Here is a 19,957-nt window from a genome sequence, read left to right as displayed (position 1 = left end):
CTTGACATTAGCGCTACTTTGTTGGAAGCCACTATTGTTTAAATAAACTTCGGCTTTTAGAAATTCATTATCCATCGTTAGCTTGATGCCTTTTAGGTGCCCAGTTATCACCAGGTCACTGAAGTACATTGAAGTCAAGAAAAAGTACACATCAGAAATTTTGTTCTATGGCACAGTGTTATTCTGACAGTGAACTTCCTACCCTTCCAGCATAGAGTTCTGGGGATGCCAATTTAGAAGCTTTCTTGTGTACATCCTGTGGTTTCCTTGTAAAATGTAGAAATTATTCTTTAAGGTACAGGATTGCATGATTGCAAGTGTCCCCTGAGAGTTTGCTTAATTGGGTTTAAATGTGAAAATTTCTCCATTAACTCATGTATACCAGACATGTTTGTTCTGTGAATTCCTGAGTGACTTTGGATTTTGTGATTCATCTGGGCCATTCCCATTTTCATTCTTGGGCCTGCTGTTTTTCTCTAAGGTGCATTTTCACTACACATTTTGGATTTAAGGAGCATGGGCCTGGGAGTCAAAAGGTCATGGGCTCTAATCCTGGCTCCGCATTTGTCTGCTGTGTGACCTTGGGCAAGTGACTTCACTGTGCCTCAATTCCCTCATCTGTAAAATGGGGATTAGGACTGTGAGCCCCACTTGGGACAGGGACTGTGTCCAACTCGATGTGCTTGTATCCATCCCAGTGCTTAGTAGAGTGCTTGACACATAGTTAGTGCTTAACAAATACCATATTTTTTTCCTGGTAATTCTGGTAATAAGAATAATTAAGAGCTTACTGTGTGTCGAGCACTGTTCTAAGTGCTGGTGTAGATGTCTAGATAGAACTTGAAGTGATGTTGGAGGAAACAGTTGTTCACTTGCATTTGGCTTCAGTCAACTGTGTATATTATCAAGTGAGCTTTCTTGTTGTGGGATTTATCAACAACGTAACCTTTGTATTGTAAGAGAACTGAGTGTATAATTTCTAGTCTTGTCCCTCAGGACTCAATGTCTTGGTGACCTTTTCCATTCTTTAGGCTTCACCTAAGTCCTTTACTTGGTCACTTGGTCAGGCAGGTTTTATCAAGCACTCTACAAGCTGTGTTAGGCTGAGAATCAAAGAATTCAGAATGTCTGGAAACTAAATGTGAACTTTTTTTATTCAGGAAGTCAGGATGCTTGTGTTCTCTGCTTGTGTAATGATATGTATTTGCATTTTACGTGTTGCCATGGCTACCTAGACTCTGAAATCTAGCCTTTATTTGGGAACAATGAAGAATAATTCATTCTAGTTTGTTCTAGTTATTTGACTCACTATGGTCACCATTTTCTTATTTGATGATTTGGGCCATGTTTGAGCAAGATTTTATTCAGATTTAGTGCATAATGGTCAACAGCTAATCTTTGGGGATAGCAAGTGAAGCTAAGCAGAGGTTTCCTTCCACATACCCTACCTAATTCTCCTAATCCATACCCTAGGAAATCCAATTTATGGTTAAGCAGTAAGCTTTGCGTGATGTGCACAATTAAATAATACTAGGAAAAAATTATAGACTTCTTGGATTATTCCAAGGTAACATTTAGTTTAAAAAAGCAACTTGCCTGTGGGCTGTTGTTGCAAAATGTAGATGCATGGGGCAGCAGATATAAGTGTACTTATTTTTGTATGCATTGTACACCTATGTACAATAAAAATAACCTCAGACTACTTTCATTAATGCATGTGAATTGTGCATTATTTTTAAAATGTCGCTGTGTTTCATCAAGGCCAATGTTAATGCTATGTTAAGATTAGTTTTAAACTAAAGTACATTTTCATATCTAAATTTATATTTAAATTTGGATATTTCACATAGATTCATATGCAGTTTATAGTTTCATCCCCAAATTAAGCTAAAAGGAGAAAAATGATAAAATTTGAAAGTATTATTATAGCCCTAAAGCAAAATTTAAGGGGCACATCTATGCTCTTTGCAGATGATGCCAGGCTAGTCCATGTTGGGCACTTAAAGGGCATGCATTCCTGCCTAAATTTGGCTTCCCTTGGCAATCAAGAAGAGAAAGAGTGAAGAAGTTCAAGAGTTGTGGCCTCCTATGTTCAATTCTTACTCTGATACGTACTATGTGAAGCCTTCTGTGATATATAAATTGAACAAAGTATATATATATATATTTCTGTCACCACTCTGAGACTGCCATCATTTTAATTGTTGAAAGTGAGATGTGAAAATTACATTGACAGTTAACCTTACCGGGATGAGGTCATAGTACACTGTGTTTTGACTCATGTTACAGCCACACTGGAGAGAAGCAGGGGAACACAAATCTGCATAAATCAGTTAGGAGAAGTCTTCCTGATGAGCCCGTGGACTCTTCTGGGGCAGGTATATCCTAACCCAAATAAATATCGGGGAAAGAAAGGGTAATCATGTTAATTCCTATGGGATTAGTCAAAAACATTTATGCTCTAAAAGACAGAAAGGCAAAATTGACTTGCTTACCCTTTTTAGTGCTGCTAAAGATGTGTTGTTTTTTTTACAGTTAAAAAATAAAATGGTGAGATCTTTCGATTGAATGCTGAGAAATACTTGGCTCTGATAGAAAATAAGGATTTATTCTGGCTATGAGACCCTTTTGTTTTGGGAGAGAAAAAATCCTTTACTTAGATGTGTTACCATTTTATAGTATTTAAGCGCTCAGTGTGTGCCAGGCACTGTACCATGCTCTGGGGTTGATGCAAGCTAATCAGGTTGGACATAGTCCATGTCCCATACAGGGCTCACAGTATTAATCCCCATTTTACAGATGAGGTAACTAAGGCACAGAACAGTTAAGTGACTCACTCAAGCTCACACAGCAGACACGTGGCAGAGCCCAAATTATAACCCAGGTCCTTATGACTCCCAGGCCCGTTGTCTATTCACTAGGTCTTGTTGCTTCTCTAAGGTGAAAAAATTAAATAGTTGTACATTGTAGCTTTTTAGGTACCTCCTAGAAAATATTGTCCCTCTGGAAACAAGTGGAGTTTGTGTAATCTTTGCTGAAACTAATAGGATTTTCATTTCAACAGGAAGTGTACATTTTTGAAGACTTTTTTCTTTCCTCACATTCCTATCATGGAAAATTCATTTTTAGCTGATTTTCTCATGAAGACATTTCAGGATATAATTCCTTCATAGCCATGAATTTTGTCAATGTTGGGATTTTGCAGGTCTAAAGGTCACTTGAAAGCTGCTGTAGATATGGTCTGAGCATTAAATACTTGCCTAAAGTGAATTTGCTAGTCAGACCTTTATGTTGGATTACTGCCAAAACCCTCTTAAATATCGTGACCTTCTCAAATGGAGCTGAAGGTTCCTGTGTATAATTACCACACATATGTGCATATGAGACTCATGCCTCTTTTCAAATATGTTTTAATGTTAATGGATACAATTATATTGTCCCAAGTTCTCAATTCAAAAATTACAGAAGTTTCCACAGGTCTATACACATTTCCTTTTTCAAATGCCAGTGGAGTGTTTGTTAAATTTTGATTAAGAAAATAGACTCTTTTTTTAAACTAACACAATCAATCGCGTGTTGCCTTTCACATGACATTGACTACTTGCCCAGCTAGAATTTGCCACAGATATTTGAAGTGACAAGTGAAAAACTAGGATATTGAGAGTGGTGGTCCCCAAGTGATGTGGTCCATTTGGGAAGCCCCAAATTTGTTTTCTTCCTTTTCATATCCACTACCAAGTAAGAGTACTCATTTAATTTTTTCAGATGGTAAAATGAGGCAGAGTCAGAAAAGGAGCCAGAGAAAATCACTGAAAGCTTGGTTCCTGGTTTCATTCATTCATTCATTCATTCATTCAATAGTATTTATTGAGTGCTTACTATGTGCAGAGCACTGTACTAAGCACTTGGAATGTACAATTGGGCAACAGATAGAGACCATCCCTGCCCATTGACGAGCTCACAGACTAATCGGGAGAGACAGACAAAAATAATAGCAATAAATAGAATAGAATCAAGGGGATGTACAGCTCATTAAAACAATAGCAATAAATAGAATCAATAGAGTTTCAGATTTTGTCGCTATGCTACTACTTGGTTTCTCAGTGAATAGATACATATTGATGTTCTAAAATATTGATGGGGGAACCTGAGCTCCTAAAAGAAGCACACACAGTATGTACAAACAAGGTTGTTCACTTTTACAGATATTACTTTTCAGATTTTTATTATAAGGCCTCTTTAATGTTCAAATTTTTTCATGGTTCACTGCTTACCTATTCTGTCACTTCCTAAATCCTTTGTATCTTCATTTCATTTATATTTCAACATCAAATTTCTCCCATTTCTTTTGCTAGTTTTTGGGCCTTGACTGCCCTGGCCTTGTGCTGTCTGTTCAAACTAAATTCTCACCGAATTTGCCAAGTAATTGCCCTTAATTTAATGAGTTAATTAGTTAACTGCCTGCTGGTGCAGTTAAGTAGTGACTCCTTGTGGATGAGAAGACATTTAATTTCTCCTCTGAGGTACCTGTGATTGTTGCACTTTGTCTTTAGCTAAAATCAAGTTAAAATAGATTGGGAAAACTAGAAAAAGCTAAACGAAACAAGGAAAGTAGCTCTTTCTCGTGGCATCATTTATAACTCCTGGCACACTGGCAAAGTCTGGTCCCAGTTGGCAACAATGAAACCATTTGTTTTCTTCTTTGACAGCTGTGTCCTTGATGGCATGTGGGGATGCAGCCTTACTTCCTGTTACTCTGTTAACCACTGCTGCTGTGAAATGCTCATGATTCAAGTGTAGTATCCATTTCCATCCTTTCGTCTAGGTGTGTGTAGGTATGTATATATACGTATACAAGGGAGGGGGTGCTCCCAGAAATTGTAAGGCAAGCTTCCCTCAGACCAAAGAGAATTTTGGTCCTGCTAAAGTGGGACAGGTATACTTTTGAAATTAATTTCCTTTGAAAAAAATGAGCTTGGATGAGAATTTCCATGGCCCAAGCCCAGTGTTAGCAAGGGTTCTGCAATGTGAATAGGAGTAATGCTATTATTGCCACGTATCACTAGTCATATTTCAGGGCTTATCTAAAAAAACTCTAATGCCTGAGGGGCAGAGAGCATTTTGAAGTTTTCCAGCACTGTTCTCCCATCCCAAGCCATGAGGAGGGCTTCAGGGAAGCTACCAGAGTGTGTATCCCAGCTGCAAGTTGTGTAGAGAGAGAGGAGAGCCTGCAGATGTCAATTGTACAACTCCCGGACTAATCTAGGGCATGCAAGAAAAATACACTGCCTTCATCATCCCAGTTTAATGCTTTCAAATTCTATTGTGCTGAGTTATGACACTAAGTACTAGTATCATGTCCTACTAATAGTAACTGGCTATCATACAGTGTTTCATTTAGTGCTTTTCTGCAAAATATGGATTCTGGAAAAAAAAATGAACCTGGTGCATTTTGCCTCAAGTCTATGTAGCTAAATCCATCAGTGATATGGATTGAGTGAATTCTCTGTGCAGAGTACTGTACTAAATGCTTAGCACCGTACTGAAGAAAAGTAGGGGGTTTGACAAACTAGAGGTAGAAATCGCTTTTTATCAGTAGCCAACATAAAATTTACCATAGTGCTTCATTATTGTCATCATTTAATATAAGATGCTTTGGATTTTAAAGATCCTTTAGGACACAGGAGTATATCACTATTCCAGAATAGTGGGATTTTATTGTATTGTAAATGGCTTGTGTTTTAGGAGACCATTTATTAGGGCTTGTACAGTACCTAACAGTAGCAATACTAACTAAATAGGTGGTAAAAATTTGGGAATGAAACTTGTTCTAAGGAATGGGCTGAAACAAAGGAGGTGGCTTGGGACTTTCCTTCCTTAAAGGAAAGGCTCTAACAAAAGCCTTCGCCATTCTAGGGCCAGATTAAGGCCCTAGTGGAAGCCTAAGGTGCCCCTCAGGTCAAAGTTCATATCCTCCCTATAGCACTATGCACTAGTTGAACTGCTTTTAGCTTAGAGCAGTCTATCAGTGGTATCTGTTGACCACCAGTTCAGCACAGAGTTTAGTATTAAGCACTTGGGAGAATACAGAAGATGCAAAACACAAATTTCCTGCCCTTAAACTTAAAATCTAAGGGAGAAGACAGACAAAAATAATTTACAAAAAGAAGGAGCGGAAAGGACTAGGAAGGAGCAGGTGGTAGCATGGAGAATTAAATCCTTCTTCTTCATTCTTACTCTGTGAACCTTATGTAGGATGGGATGTGCACAATCTGAATATCCTCTATCTACCCCACTGCTTGGTACAATGCTTGGCACATAGTTATCCATTAACAAGTACCATTGTTACCGATAGTATTATTAGTTGAGTTGAAATAACTGATAAATAATTGAATATGCAAATAAATATACCTAAGTGCTGAGGATCAGAATGAATTATACACGTGCTGGGGATGGTGTTGGATTGGTGGGACTAAGTGGTTGTGAATTAATCAGGGAAGTCTTCCTTGGGGAGGTGGGATTTTTTTAAGAAGACTTTGAAGATGGTGCTAGTTGTGAATTCGTGTAATATGTATTAGCTGTGGTAGAGAGCTGATGAATTTTTTATTGGTACAAAATGAGAGCTGCTCAAAATTCTGCAAATGCTTTAGTTCTGTGACCCCTGAGCCAAAGCCTTATTAAAATCACATCTCCAAACGCCTTTCCCCACTAAACCCTCATTTCCCCTACTCCCTCTCATTCACTGTCATATTTATTAAGCGTTTACTGTGTGCAAAACACTGTACTAAGCACTTGGGAGAATACAATATAAAAAACCAACAGACTCTCCCTCCTGACCTCACAGTTTCCCTTGCACTTGATCTTCACCTCACCCTCAGCCGCACAGCACTTAGTGTACTTATCTGTAATCTATTTTCATATCTGTCTCCCCTTCTAGACTGTAAGGTCCAGTGGGGCAGGGGACTAATCTACCAACTCCTTTGTATTCATTCATTCATTCATATTGAGTGCTTACTGTGTGCAGAGGACCTATTGAGTGCTTACTGTGTGCAGAGGATTGTACTAAATGCCTGGAAGGTACAATTATACTCTTCCAAGCGCTTAGTACACTGCTTCACACCCAGTAATGCACTCAGTAAATACCACTGATTGATTTAGAAAAGTGAACACTTTATTTTGTTGCAGCGCTGTGGCAATAGTGGATCAGACAATGTTATCAGGAGATAAAAAGAATGGTGCTAGGTGGGTCTGGGGGTCCTAGAGGAAATATGCTTATTCAGAATTATTCCTCCACTACTCTCCATGGATGAAGTCTATTTTGGCGGGGGAGCTGGAGAGGGGAGGGAGGAGTCCAGGATTCCTTCAGAAGCGCTATCTTTGTAACCCATCACTTTGTATTCAACCTCTCTGTCCAGATGGGCTCCTGTCAAACCAGCATTGCTGCTCCAGAGAGGTCAGGGCTTGGTGACCTTTGGTCCTAACATTCTCTGACCTCCTGTCAATGGTATGTCAGCCTGAGGGTAATTCAATGGCTGCTGCTACTGCAGTATTGAAGAGGGGGGACAAAAACACTGAAATTATTAACTCTTCTCCATTTGCTGCCTATACCCCAGTTTCCTTCCAGAAAAATCCCCAAACCCAAATTAATATTGAAATCAATAAAACCATGTCTAATCTTTCACATAGTCTCCAGGAATTTAATTCAGTCCCTGTACTTTTCAATCTGCAAATGCTTACTAACTTCATGTTGAAACTTTGGGGAATCCTTACATTCAGGTTTACTGATATGTAAAACTTCACTGATGTATGTTTGGTAAGTGCTACTGATCACATGAGTTGCAGAGTTTGCCCAGCTTGGACTACAGTGTGCATCACTACCCTAGTTCCTGTGCTGACTTGCAGAGTGAAAGGCATCCCTCATTCCTGATTTTCACATTTTCCAGTAGAAAAGGCCACTTGGGTCAGTTGCTTAAGCATTTGATTTTAATCTCAGATCTACTAGTCACTCTGGGGATCTCTGGGCAAATCCAACAATGGGCTTAATCTTTTCAGATGCATGAGGGGACAGACAGGGAGGCTTGGCATTTAAAAACCTCAGAAGCCTATGGATGAATTTGGGAGTGTAAATCACATGAATAAGGTGAAAAAATCATTTACAATGAAACTGTGACTTGCTAATTAAAAAGTAGACTTCTTTCCCCCAAAGGTTTTTAATTATAGTCAAAATCCTCACATCTAGATAGGACGCATGATCACGACACACATTATTCTTCCTATTTCAAAAGTAGAGCAAACTTATATTTGCAATTTTCTTGCTTCTCAGGTACATTGAGGAAATAATCTGAGTTAATGTGGGTGAAATAGGCCAAGTTCCTTAGTTGGCAATGTAATAATAATTGTGGTACTTAAGTACTTACTATGTGTTAAGCACTGTACTAAGTGCTGAGATAGAGACAGGATAATCAGATTGGACATAGTCCCTGTCCTACTTGGGGCTCACAGTCTAAGTAGAGGGAAGGACAGGGTTTGGGTGGGGCGATGAGGAGTTCATTTGTGGGCAAGTTTAGTTTGAGATAGCAGAACATCCAGGTAGATATATCCTGAAGGCAGGAGGAATTGTGAGGTTGCAGGGAAAGAGAGAGTTCAGGGCTGGAGATAATTTGAGATTTATCTGCATAGAGATGTCAGTTGAAGCCATAGCAGCGAATGAGTTCTCCAAGGGAATGGGTGTAGATGGAGAATAAAAGGGGACCTAGAACTGAACCTTGAGGGACCTGCTCTATCAGGGTGGGAGACAGAGGAGGAGTCTGCAAAAGACTGAGAAGGAGCGGTCAGAGAGATAGGAGGAGAACCCCTAGAGAAGTGTCAGTGAATTCAATTTTGGATAAAGTTTCAACGATAAAAGGGTGGTCAACCACTGTCCAAGGCAGTTGAAAGGTCTTGATGGATTAGGATAGAGTAGAGCCTGTCAGATTTGGTGAGAAGAAGGTCATTGGTTACCTTAGAGAGGGCCATTTCTGTGGAGTGAAAGGGAAAGAAGCCAGGTTGGAGGGGATCTAGGAGAGAATTGGAGGAGAGGAAGTGGAGACAACAGGGGTAAACAACTCTCTCAAGAAGTTTGGAGAGAAATGACAGGAAGGAGATGGGCTGATAATCGGATGGAGCCGTGGTGTCAAGGGAGGGGTTTTTTTAGGATAGGGGTTACATAAGCATGTTTAAAAGCAGTGAGGAAGAAGCCATTGGAAAGTGAACAGTTGAAGATGGCGGTCATGTTGGGAAGAAGCATTGGGGCAAGTGTTTTAAAAAGGTCTGGATGGGGTCAGAAGAACAGGTGCAGCAGGTAGATTTAGAGAGGTGAGGGATTTCATCTTGAGTTATTGCAGGGACTATCGGAGACTCAAAGAGAGTGGAAGAGGAGGGAGGGATTGGAGAGGAGTAGGGGAGATTTTAGGGAGATCGTACCTGATGGTTTCAATTTTGTTGATAAAGTATATGGCCAGGTCACTGGGAGAAAGAGATGGTGGGAGTGGGGGAACGGGAGGTTTGAGGAGGGAGTTAAATGTAACAACTGGTGAGGACAGTGGGTGTGGGAGTGAATCAGGAAGGAGAAGAATTGTTGGGCATCGCCGAGGACTGAATCGAAACAGCCCTCAATTGAACTTCCGTGCAGTTTGTGACATTCTTAAATTGAACAGAAAGTTTCCTTTTAATCGTGTCTTTTTTTTTCTTTTACAGTATCTTGATTTTTGATATTTAACCTTTGCACATGACTCTAGGATATGTTCGCTTAAAGGCTAAAACTTTGTTTCTTTCAGTACGCCAGTACTGAGGTAGATGGAGAGCGTTACATGACCCCTGAGGACTTTGTCCAACGATACCTTGGACTCTACACTGATCCACATTGTAACCCAAAGACAGTGGAGCTCCTGGCTGGAGTAGCTGATCAAACCAAGGATGGGTGAGAATGTAAAATCTTTTCATGTACTCTCATAGATGCGAATCTCTTATAGGAGTATTTTTTCAAAAGCCACCCATAATTTTTAAATGAATGTCTTAGCAGTTTCTTGGCCATTTGGGGCTTGGGCAAATTATTTTATTTGATCATATTAATAAGAATTTGGGGGGCAATAAGCCATAAATTTATGTTCACTTGTGAGACAGGCAATAAGAAAAATATATTTTTGTGTTTGTCATGTGTGTGCTGGGGAGGGAGGGTACATTTCATTGGAAAAACTGAAGCGTTGGCATGAAAGGGGGTCTAAGAAATAATTCTATTCTCTTGTATCATGTAATTCAGTGAAATACATGTGACCACCACCTGAAATTCTTGTTTCTTAATTTCTTTGGAGAAATTGCGTTCTTAATATTTTTGATTCATGACTGAGGTGAAAGAGAAGCAGTGGGGCCTAGGAGTCAGAAGGACCTGGGTTCTAATCCCAGCTCCATCATTTTAATCAATCAGTCTTATTTATTGAGTGCATACTGTGTGCAGAGCATTGCACTAAGCGTTTGGTAGAGTACAATATAACAGAGTTGTTGTCTACTGTGTGACCTTGGACAAACAACCTAACTTCTGTGGGCCTATATTGCCCTATATCTGCAATATAGGAATTAATACTGGGAGCTCCATGTGGGTTATGGACCGTGTCCAACCTGATTAATTTGTATCTACCCTAGTGCTTAGTACATGGCCTGCACATAGTGTTAGCTTAACAAATACCATGGAATCAAAAAAAGATGCCCAACACATAAGATGTGTGATTGATTAATTCAACAATAAGCTTCTTAAAATAATGAAGATAGTTCCTAATTGGTCTGAAAGAGTTAATGCTCTTCCTCCAGTGTCCAACCATACCAGGTAGTAATTTTAGGAAGGGAGAAGTAGGCTCATTATTTTTGGAGGCCATCAGAAAGTAATTACGCTTAATCAAAATAATTCAACTTCAGTTGTTAATAGGCAATCCTAGGGCCTGCTAAAGTAGATCTTATTAATTTTCCTTTGTTTTTAATTTGGTCTCTGAGGTTGTATTTTACAAAGTAGCCATATCTTTTTAGATGCTACCTTTTGAACCTCTGTGCTCCAGTGTAGCTTCATTTATGTGCTATTCTTCAGAGCCATGTGTGGTACTTATAGCTGAGCTGGGTTCTGAAGCAGTATGTCTTTGCACTATCAAGTGGAGCCAAAAGTTCAAGTTGTCAGAGCAGAGCAGGCCAAAATATCAACAGAGAGGAGTGGTGCTGGTAAGAGAAGAAAAATAGAGAGTCTGTTTAAAGTAGATTGCTACTCATCTTTGAAAAGGTAAATCTGATATATGTAAAATGAAAAGCCTTTTAATATTCATTTTTTGGTTGCAAATCTGACCCATAAGATTGTTTCAGTGATGGAAATCATAAAATGGCACCTAACACTGTTATTTATAAAAGTGAAATTTTCTAGTGTTGCCCTTAATTGTCTTCAAAGTGTTTCTTTTTGAGATCATGACCTTGTGCCTCAGAGTTGCCCCGTTAGTGATGGTATTTAGCCTTCTGCAAGTACATTACTCCCTTAATCTATCCTGTGGCCCTCCAAATATCAGTAAAGAGTAAGTGCTAAGCAGCAGAGCTTTCTTAGGAGGAGGGAACACAAGAAAAACTTGTTTGTAAGGTTGGTGTAAAAAGCTCAGCAAACGTTATAGCAGGAAAGCAGACACCTTGGCTAGGGAAAAGATAAGTGGAGACAGGTCCATATTTTTAAGGACCTGCTTTAACTTTCCCTCTATTAAAAGGCTGTTGAGGTCCCCCAGCTTTGTCCACTCTGCTTACTTTCTGTGAACTCATCCAGGTTTGGATGTAGGATGTGACAGTTCCTGACAGACCTGGACTGGCTTTTTAATTGGCTTCTGTAAACCTTGGTTTAAAAGTTTGAAATTGGGGAGAGAATTAAAACTCCTCTAACTCCATCTCTGCCACATCACTGGCTCCCAGCTGCTTGACATCTGATATACCACTATGGTCCTCTAGTAAGTGATGATAATACTAATTGTGGTATTTCATTCATTAATTCAATAGTATTTATTGAGCACTTACTATGTGCAGAGCACTGTACTAAGCACTTGGAATGTACAATTCGGCAACAGATAGAGACAATCCCTGCCCATTGACGGGCTTACAGTCTAATTGGGGAAGACAGACAGACAAAAACAATAGCAATAAATAGAATCAAGGGGATGTATACCTCATTAACAAAATAAAGAGGGTAATAAAAATATATACAAATGAGCAAATGAGCACAGTGCCCAGGGGAAGGGAAGGGAGAGGGGGAGGAGCAGAGGGAAAGGGGAGAAAGGGAGTTTAGCTGAGGGGAGGTGAAGGGGGGGCAGCAGAGGGAAAAGGGGAAGCTCAGTCTGGGAAGGCCTCTTGGAGGAGGTGAGCTCTCAGTAGGGCTTTGAAGAGGGGAAGAGAGTTAGTTTGGCGGAGGTGAGGAGGGAGGGCATTCCAGGACAACGGGAGGACGTGGGCCAGGGGTCGACGGGATAGGTGAGAACGGGGGATGGTGAGGTGAGCGGCAGAGGAGCGGAGTGTGCGGGGTGGGCAATAGGGAGGAGAGGTAGGAGGGGGCAAGGTGATGGAGAGCCTTGAAGCCTAGAGTGAGAAGCTTTTGTTTTGTGCGGAGGTTGATAGGCAACCACTGGAGGTTTTTAAGGAGGGGAGCGACATATTTGTTAAGTGCTTACTGTGTGCCAGGCACTGTATTAAGTGCTGGGGTGGATACAAGCAAATAATATAGGTAGTGGCTTACTAAAATGCTTCTGGTTTCCCTGTGGGCCATTCTGGTCCCAGTTCTGAGATCTGGTTTGTAGGAAAAAGAAGTAAAACACTGGTTAGAAACAGTGTCATGAGCTCCTTAGCACAATCCTAAAGATTTATTTATGCTAAAGATATATTTTCATGTCTGTCTCCCTCTTTAGATTGTAAACTCCTTGCGGACAGGGAATTTGTCTACCAACTCGATTGTATTGTACTCTCCCATATGCTAGGACAGTGCTCTGCACACAGTTAACACGCAGTAAATACCATTGATTGATATGTACCACATGGTATCTAAACTTGTTTGGGTTGCAGTGATGACTGTTGGAGAGAAAAATCATTGCTTCGCCTTCACTTTATTCACATTTTGTCATTAGTTACTTTTCAAGTATCCACCAGTGACTAGAATCTGTCCCAGCCAGATTCCAATAGACCAGACCTTTTTTCTGGGCAATAGAGCTAAACAAAATGAAATGTTTGAGTAGTTGTTACTCTGAGAGCCAGTCATTCATATTAAACTAGTTTAATTTCATTTTGAAAATGTAATTAAGAAGTAATCATAATGTATTTAATTGTGACATAAAGTAAAAGTGAGGTAGAAGAAGGGGAGAGGAGAGAGAACTTATTCCCGGTTGTTTCTGTTTGGTAAAGGGGAGGTGAGTGCCAAAGTTGTAAAATGCCATGTTTACCCATTAATCAGACTTGGACTTGGAAGGACAGAGGCTCAGCTCAGTGCTGTAGGTTGTCGGGGAAAGACAGTGTCACCAGACTTGAGAACATCAAAGCAGGTGTGTTTGTTAATGAGTGTAGGAGGAAGGGTGGCAAGCAACTGCTTTGAGTTGAAAGTCTCTTTACCCTCTTCTGAGAAGAGAAAGGCACTGCACGATTCCCGCAGTCACTGCCAACACCTTACCCCGCCACACCCTAGCTTCGCGGTCTCTCTGGCAGGCAGCAGAAGAGCAGAATTAAGTAGATCTCACTCTCACCTTCCTCCTCTGCCACAGCTGCCTCTTAACTTGGCTGTGCTAGAACTGATGCTTGTGGAGGGAGAAACTTCCTCTTTTCAAGTGTCTGACACCTGGCAGAGCAGCTCCTCATGCCCGGGCCCCTGGGATGGGTGGTCGGTCCCCTTCCCCACCCAACTTAGCTAGCTTGCCTGGCTGCCACTGCTGCCTGCTGCTGATGGTAGTGAGCACACCAGGTGGGGAAGGGTAACAGGGCAGATTGCTGATAGGGAAGAAATAGAGGTAGGTGCCCAGGCAGGGGGTGGGAGTAGCTCCAATTTGTCTTGTTGCCTAGTGAAAATCCCACCAGTCTCAGGTTCCAGCAGGGCCGTTCCTTCCTGGCAGAAGGCAAGAAATGGCAATCTTCTCTATCTTCAGCCCTCTTCTGGAAGGGACAGCCGGGTAAATTGCTTTCTGTCCAAAAAGCCATGGGGATGAAACTAATAGCATCAACCTTTACAGTTCTAAGGCTAGAGAGATCTATGCTCTAGTGCTGTATTTCTTTTCCAAGAAGAGCCAGATGTGGTTTGTAAGCCATAGGTTGCTGACCCCTTTGGTAGATGGAATCTGCACATAAAACAAACGTAACATTAAAAGCTAAGGTCTTTCTAGTAATTGTATTTTAACTCAGGTGAAGCAGCGTGGTGTAGGGAGAAGAGCATGGGCCTGGGAGTCAGAGGACATGGGTTCTAATCCCAGCTCTGCCAATTGCCTGCTTTGTGACGCGGGATAAATCACTTCACTTCTCAATGTCTCAGTTCCCTCATCTGCAGATGATAAAGAGTTTCTATTTGATGTGGAGGTGGATGGGCAACTATTGGAGATTTTTGAGTAATGGGGAGATGTGGAATGAGTGGTTTTTCAGAAAAATGACCCAGGCAGCAGAGTTAAGAATGGACTGGAGAGAGAGGTGGGATAGTGAGGAGGCTAATGTAGTAGTCAAGGTGGGTTAGGATAAGTGCCTGGATCAGCATGATAGCAGTTTGATTGGAGAGGAAAGGGCACATTCTGGAGATTGAATTCTGAATTCTACTCCCTAGACTATATCATCTCCATCTCCAGTGTGAATCAAAGATAGGCAGAGGTAGAAAACCAAAAAGTCAGCATGTTCTTTGGGAGGTTAATTTATATTAATGTCTGCCTTCCCCTTTAGACTGTAAGCTCTTTGTGGCCAGAGAACATGTCCATCAACTTTGTATACTCCCAAGTGCTTAGTACAGTGCTCAGAACAGAAAAAGCACTCAATAAATGCCATTGATGATGATAGTGCTGTGAAGGTAGAACTGACAGGATTTGGTGATGGACTGAACATGTGGGTTGTATGAGAGAGCTGAATTGAGGATAAACTGTTATGGTTATGGTCTTGCGAGACAGGGAGGATGGTGGAGCTGACTAAAGTGATAGGAAAGTCATGGGAAGATTAGGAGTTCTGTTTTGGATGTATTAGGTTTGAGGTGTCTGTGAGATATCAAAGTAGAATGTCCTAAAGGCAGGAGGAAATATGACACTGCACAGAAGGAGAGAGATCAGGGCTGGAGAGGCAGATTTGGGAATTATCCTTGAAAATTTGGTCGTCGAAGCCATGGCAGTACATGAGTTCTCCAAGGGGTGGTGTACACGGAATAAATGGAAAATAGAAGGGGACCCGTATCTGAACTTTGAGGCACCCCCACAGTGAGTGGGTGGGAAGCAGAGGAAGTTTAGAGATTGACTTTATCGCTATCGATTTGCCCCTTACTCAATGATTTTCATTTCAGTAACGAGTAAGCTTTTTAAATATTCTCTTAACTTTTGTTCTATCAGCTGGTTTGATGCATACTTTCAGAGATAGGAAGTTTTAACAAGTCACTGTCATTGATTACAGAACAGGATTGTCAAATAAGTTGGTGCTTTGAACACCCTTGCAAAGAAAGGTTATTATTTGGTGATGTCAGTTTCATCTTTTGTTACCTAAAAGAAATGGCAGAATCTCTTTTAGAGAAGTTCCTCTTCACTATAAAAACTAAATGAGCAACTTGGCGTCTCATTTTTTTAACCTGAAGGAATTGGTAAGGAGTTTAGTAGATGGCCTTTTCTGAGGCTAAAATGGCAGATGAAAACCAATTGCAGTCAACTCCAACTCAGTTCCAGTCTCGATGACTCTCCATCAGCTCACCCCCTCTTTTATTACTTGCTCTCCCCAGCTTACTGTCTTCATTCCTCTCAAGCTGACCTTCTCACTATATCTTAGTCTTGACTCTGCCATTTACTTCTCTTCCCCAACACCGTACCCCTGACCTGGAACTCCTTCCTTCTCAAAATCAGACAGACCATAACTTCATCTTAAATGCCCTCCTAAAATCCCACTCCCTTTTCAAGCCTTTCCTGATTAGTTACTAAGCCCTATGCCATACAAACTCTCCAGCCATCCCGATGTTTATATACATAAATACACATATATCATCCTCAGCACTTATGTTTATATATTTATTCAGTTGTATATTAAGTTACTTGGTTTGCTCTTTTTGTAAATGTTTTATTCTTGTCTTTCCTGTCAGAGTGAAAGCTCCTTATAGGCAGGGCACGTCACCTCTCTGTTTTGTAATTCCCAAGTGGTGTGTACAGTGCATTGCACCTAATGGGTGCTCATTAAATACTATTACCATTAATAGTTTATTACCAAATAGCATATTATAATGATCATAATAAGCTTTCATGATGCAGAGCCAGAAGGAAAGTAGAAGGATTTTGGTAAAATCTGTTTTAAATGAATTTGCTTCTTTGTACTGTTTCTCCTCTGTCCTAAGATTTCCCAAGAAAAAGCCGTAGTAACCTGTTGTATTTGGCTGTTTGCTTGGGAAAGACTTGTAGTTATTGATTTGGGATTTTATATATATATATATACCCTGATTTGTATCAAGAGTGGAAAACACTATCCAATTTTTTTAATAGTATTTTTTAAGCCCTTACTACGTGTTAAGCACTTTTGTAAGTGCTGGGGTAAATACAGGTTAATCAGGCCAGATACAGTCCCTGTCCCACATGGAACTCCCAGTCTAAGGAGGGAAAGCAGGTATTGAATCCCCATTTTGCAGTTGAGGAAACTGAGGTACAGAGAAGTGACTTTCCTATGGTCCCAAAGCAGGCAAGTGGCAGAGCCAGGGTTAGAATGCAGGTCCTCTGACTCCCTGGCCCATGCTTTATCCATTAGACCACGCTGCTTTTGTGGCATTAGACTTCAATTTTGAGGACCTAGTTACATAATGAAAAGTAAAATGCTACACATTCTCTACATATATCTCAGGAACCATTAATGTGAGATCTGAATTCTAAAATGTTTGGACATTTGCTTGTTCAAACCTACAAATTCCACAAACTTAGCTTCTAAATTTATCCCTAACCCGAATTTTTTATGAGGGATCTGTTCAGCTTTCTTAGTGAAAAGTTCATGAGGGGTCAAAATAAGAGAAGGTAGAAGAAGAGCTGCAACAAGAGAACAGGGAGTTGACCTCTTTAGAAGTTGGATATGTCTCTGATGCATTGCACTCCCTTCTTTATATTATGCTAGGTACTGCAGAAAACTTGAATTTGAAACTGAATAATCATCCATCCTCTAGTTCTGTGTTTCTCAGCCTGTGTGGCTTTGAAATGAGGATCAGCCAAGCCAGTACACCTCAAATTTGGCAGAGACATTGACTTAATCTAGTTGCCATAGTGTCAACTGGCTATGCCACTCTAGGAAGTTGGTTCGCTATATGGCCATGTGCACAACAGCAGCCATCATTCATGGAGCAAACCGTTTCCTCTACTCATTTAAAGGGGATGCTGCAGCACTCCCAAGGAGTAAAGTGAAAGAAGACAAGGTAAGTTTGTTCTTGAAGGTGCATTGGACAGATTCTTCATAGTAGAAGTCACCCTGCTCTCTTTTAGGAAGCTCAGACCCCAAAGGACTGCAGATGGGCTCCCTTATTCTGTAAAAAAAAATAAAATAAGCTTGTTTACCTCTCATGAGCTCTGGTGATTATCCTGGCTGTCCTTATTGCTTTCACATTCACTCCTTGGGAATACATTCCCTCCCTGGGAATGTATTTCAGATCAATAACCAAATAACTGCCCTCCCCTCCTTCACCCCCCCCCCCCAAAAAAAAATGGCAAGTAAGTGTGAGCTGATTCCCTAAAAAGACAAATTTTAGGTTCCTACTTTTCCACAGTTCCAAGACCCTAAGGAATCATTTTTGTGTAAGACAGTTAAGGAACAGTTCTCTGCCACTTTGTTAATATACTTGATATCTTGGTGAATGAAACATGTCAAGGTTAGATTCTCATCCTTGAACTGTCTTGTGTGAAATTCTAGGCAGCTGATGGCAGTGCATGCAAAAAAGAAACTATAGTACAGCTATTTCCTCCATAAAATAATAATAATAATAATGATGGTATTTGTTAAGTGCTTATTATGTGCCAAGCATTGTTCTAAATGCTGGCACTGATTCCAGCTGAGGTAATTCTTTGTTTCTGGTATAAGCAAGTTAAGGAACACAGTAACAGTGGAAGGGAATCTGGCTGTTGAAGATCATCATTGAGTATTCTGAAATAATTTAGAAAGACTAAAAATGTATTCTGTTCAATGTGTTTGAGGACACCAACGGAAACTAAAAAAAATCACTTTGTCTCATTTGGCAGGTGGGTGGAAACAGGAGGCAGAGGCAGTGTCCTCAAAGGAAGAAGTTGATAGAAATGGAAAAGGCAGGGATGGTTGGGAATGACAGGGAATATGTCTGTTATACTGTTTATATTGTACTCCCCCAAGCACTTAGCATGGTACTCTGCATATAAGAAGCACTCAAATATGATTGATTTAAATTAGAGAATTGAGAAGACAGAAGCTAGGGTACTGAAAAGAGTGAGTGCTTCACTGGGGAAGAGCACTGATGGAGGAGGTCTAGAAAAAGGATTTCTGAATGAGAAGATGGAGTAATTTGGGTAAAGACAGCAGGAAGTTTATCTGTGGCTTGGAAAGGTGAAAGAAACATCTATTCAGTTTTTCCATCTTCCCGCCCCCACCCCCAGAAATCTGGTTCATTAATTCTTTGTACATCTTTTCCCTGGAGTATTTTATGCACCTTTTATATGTTAAACATTTCTTTTAGAATTTTTTTTTCTTTCTGCCTGCAATCCTTGATCAGATTGAATAATATAATTTAAATTAGGATATATCATCTTCTACCATTTTCTTCTCAGGGCCCTTCTTGTCTCTTAGAGAGGTGATGTAACTGTTGGAAAGAGAATGGGTCTGAGAGTCAGAGAACCTGGGTTCTAATCCCAGCTCTGCCACTTGTTACCTGTGTGACCTTGGGCAAGTCACTTCACTTCTCTGTGCCTCAGTTTCCTCATCTGAAAAATAGGGTTTCATTACCTGTTCTCCCTCCTACTTAGACTTTTGTAAACACTATTGTTATTATTACTGCTATTATTGATGAATTGTAAATGGTTTTTAGAGAGCTGTTATTTGTTATATATACATATATATTTAATAGAGTGGACTTTGTCTATTGTGCATGGATCCTAAGCAAAGATAAAATATTTTAATCCTATTAATTATAAGCTATATTTCAGGGAGGGGTGAATAGAGACAACAAATCTAAGTGCAGGGGTGACAGAAAGGAGTGGGAGACGAGGAAATGAGGGCTTAGGGAAGGCCACTGGAGGAGGTGTGCCTTCAATAAGGCTCTGAAGGTGGGGAGAGTAATTTTCTGTCAGATACGAAGAGGGAGGGCATTCAAGGCCATAGGATGTGAGCGAGAGGTCCACGGCCAGATAGGTGAGATCAAGGTACAGAGAGTAGGTTGGCATTAGAGGCGCACAGTGTGTGGGCTAGGTTGTAGCAGGAGAGCAGGGAGGTGAGTTAGGAGTGGGCAAGGTGATTGAGTGCTTTAAAGCTGGGGGTAAGGAGCTTCTGTTTGATGCAGAGGTGGATGGGCAACTAGTGAAGGATCTTGAGGAGTGAAGAAACATAGAACACTTTTGTAGAAAAATGATCTGGGCAGCAGAGCTAAGTATGGACTGGAGTGGGGAGAGACAGGAGGCAAGGAAGTCAGCAAGGAGGTTGATACAGTAATCAAAATGTCCTAGGATAAGTGCTTGGATTAATGTAGTAGCAGTTTGGGTGGAGAGGAAAGGGCAGATTTTAG

General features: G+C 40.7%; 1 protein-coding gene across 3 annotated transcripts in view; it reads left to right on the top strand.

Annotated features, from left to right (window-relative positions):
* Positions 1-19,957, top strand: part of SLC25A12 (solute carrier family 25 member 12) — an 86,743-nt gene that overhangs the window by 15,752 nt on the left and 51,034 nt on the right. For 2 of the 3 annotated variants that reach the window (XM_029072569.2, XM_029072568.2), the window contains one exon: positions 9,816-9,958. In XM_029072569.2, coding sequence (XP_028928402.1) covers positions 9,849-9,958 — 110 coding nt within the window. In that variant the 5' untranslated portion in view covers positions 9,816-9,848. Of the gene's footprint in view, positions 1-4,709; positions 4,836-9,815; positions 9,959-19,957 lie in introns of all 3 variants that reach the window. The other variant, XM_029072570.1, reaches the window with a different exon arrangement.

The sequence above is a fragment of the Ornithorhynchus anatinus genome, chromosome 9 (genome assembly GCF_004115215.2).
Source record: "Ornithorhynchus anatinus isolate Pmale09 chromosome 9, mOrnAna1.pri.v4, whole genome shotgun sequence".
Classification (NCBI taxonomy): domain Eukaryota; kingdom Metazoa; phylum Chordata; class Mammalia; order Monotremata; family Ornithorhynchidae; genus Ornithorhynchus; species Ornithorhynchus anatinus.
Note: the sequence above shows the minus strand (reverse complement) of the source record. Positions and strands in the feature narration are given on the sequence as shown.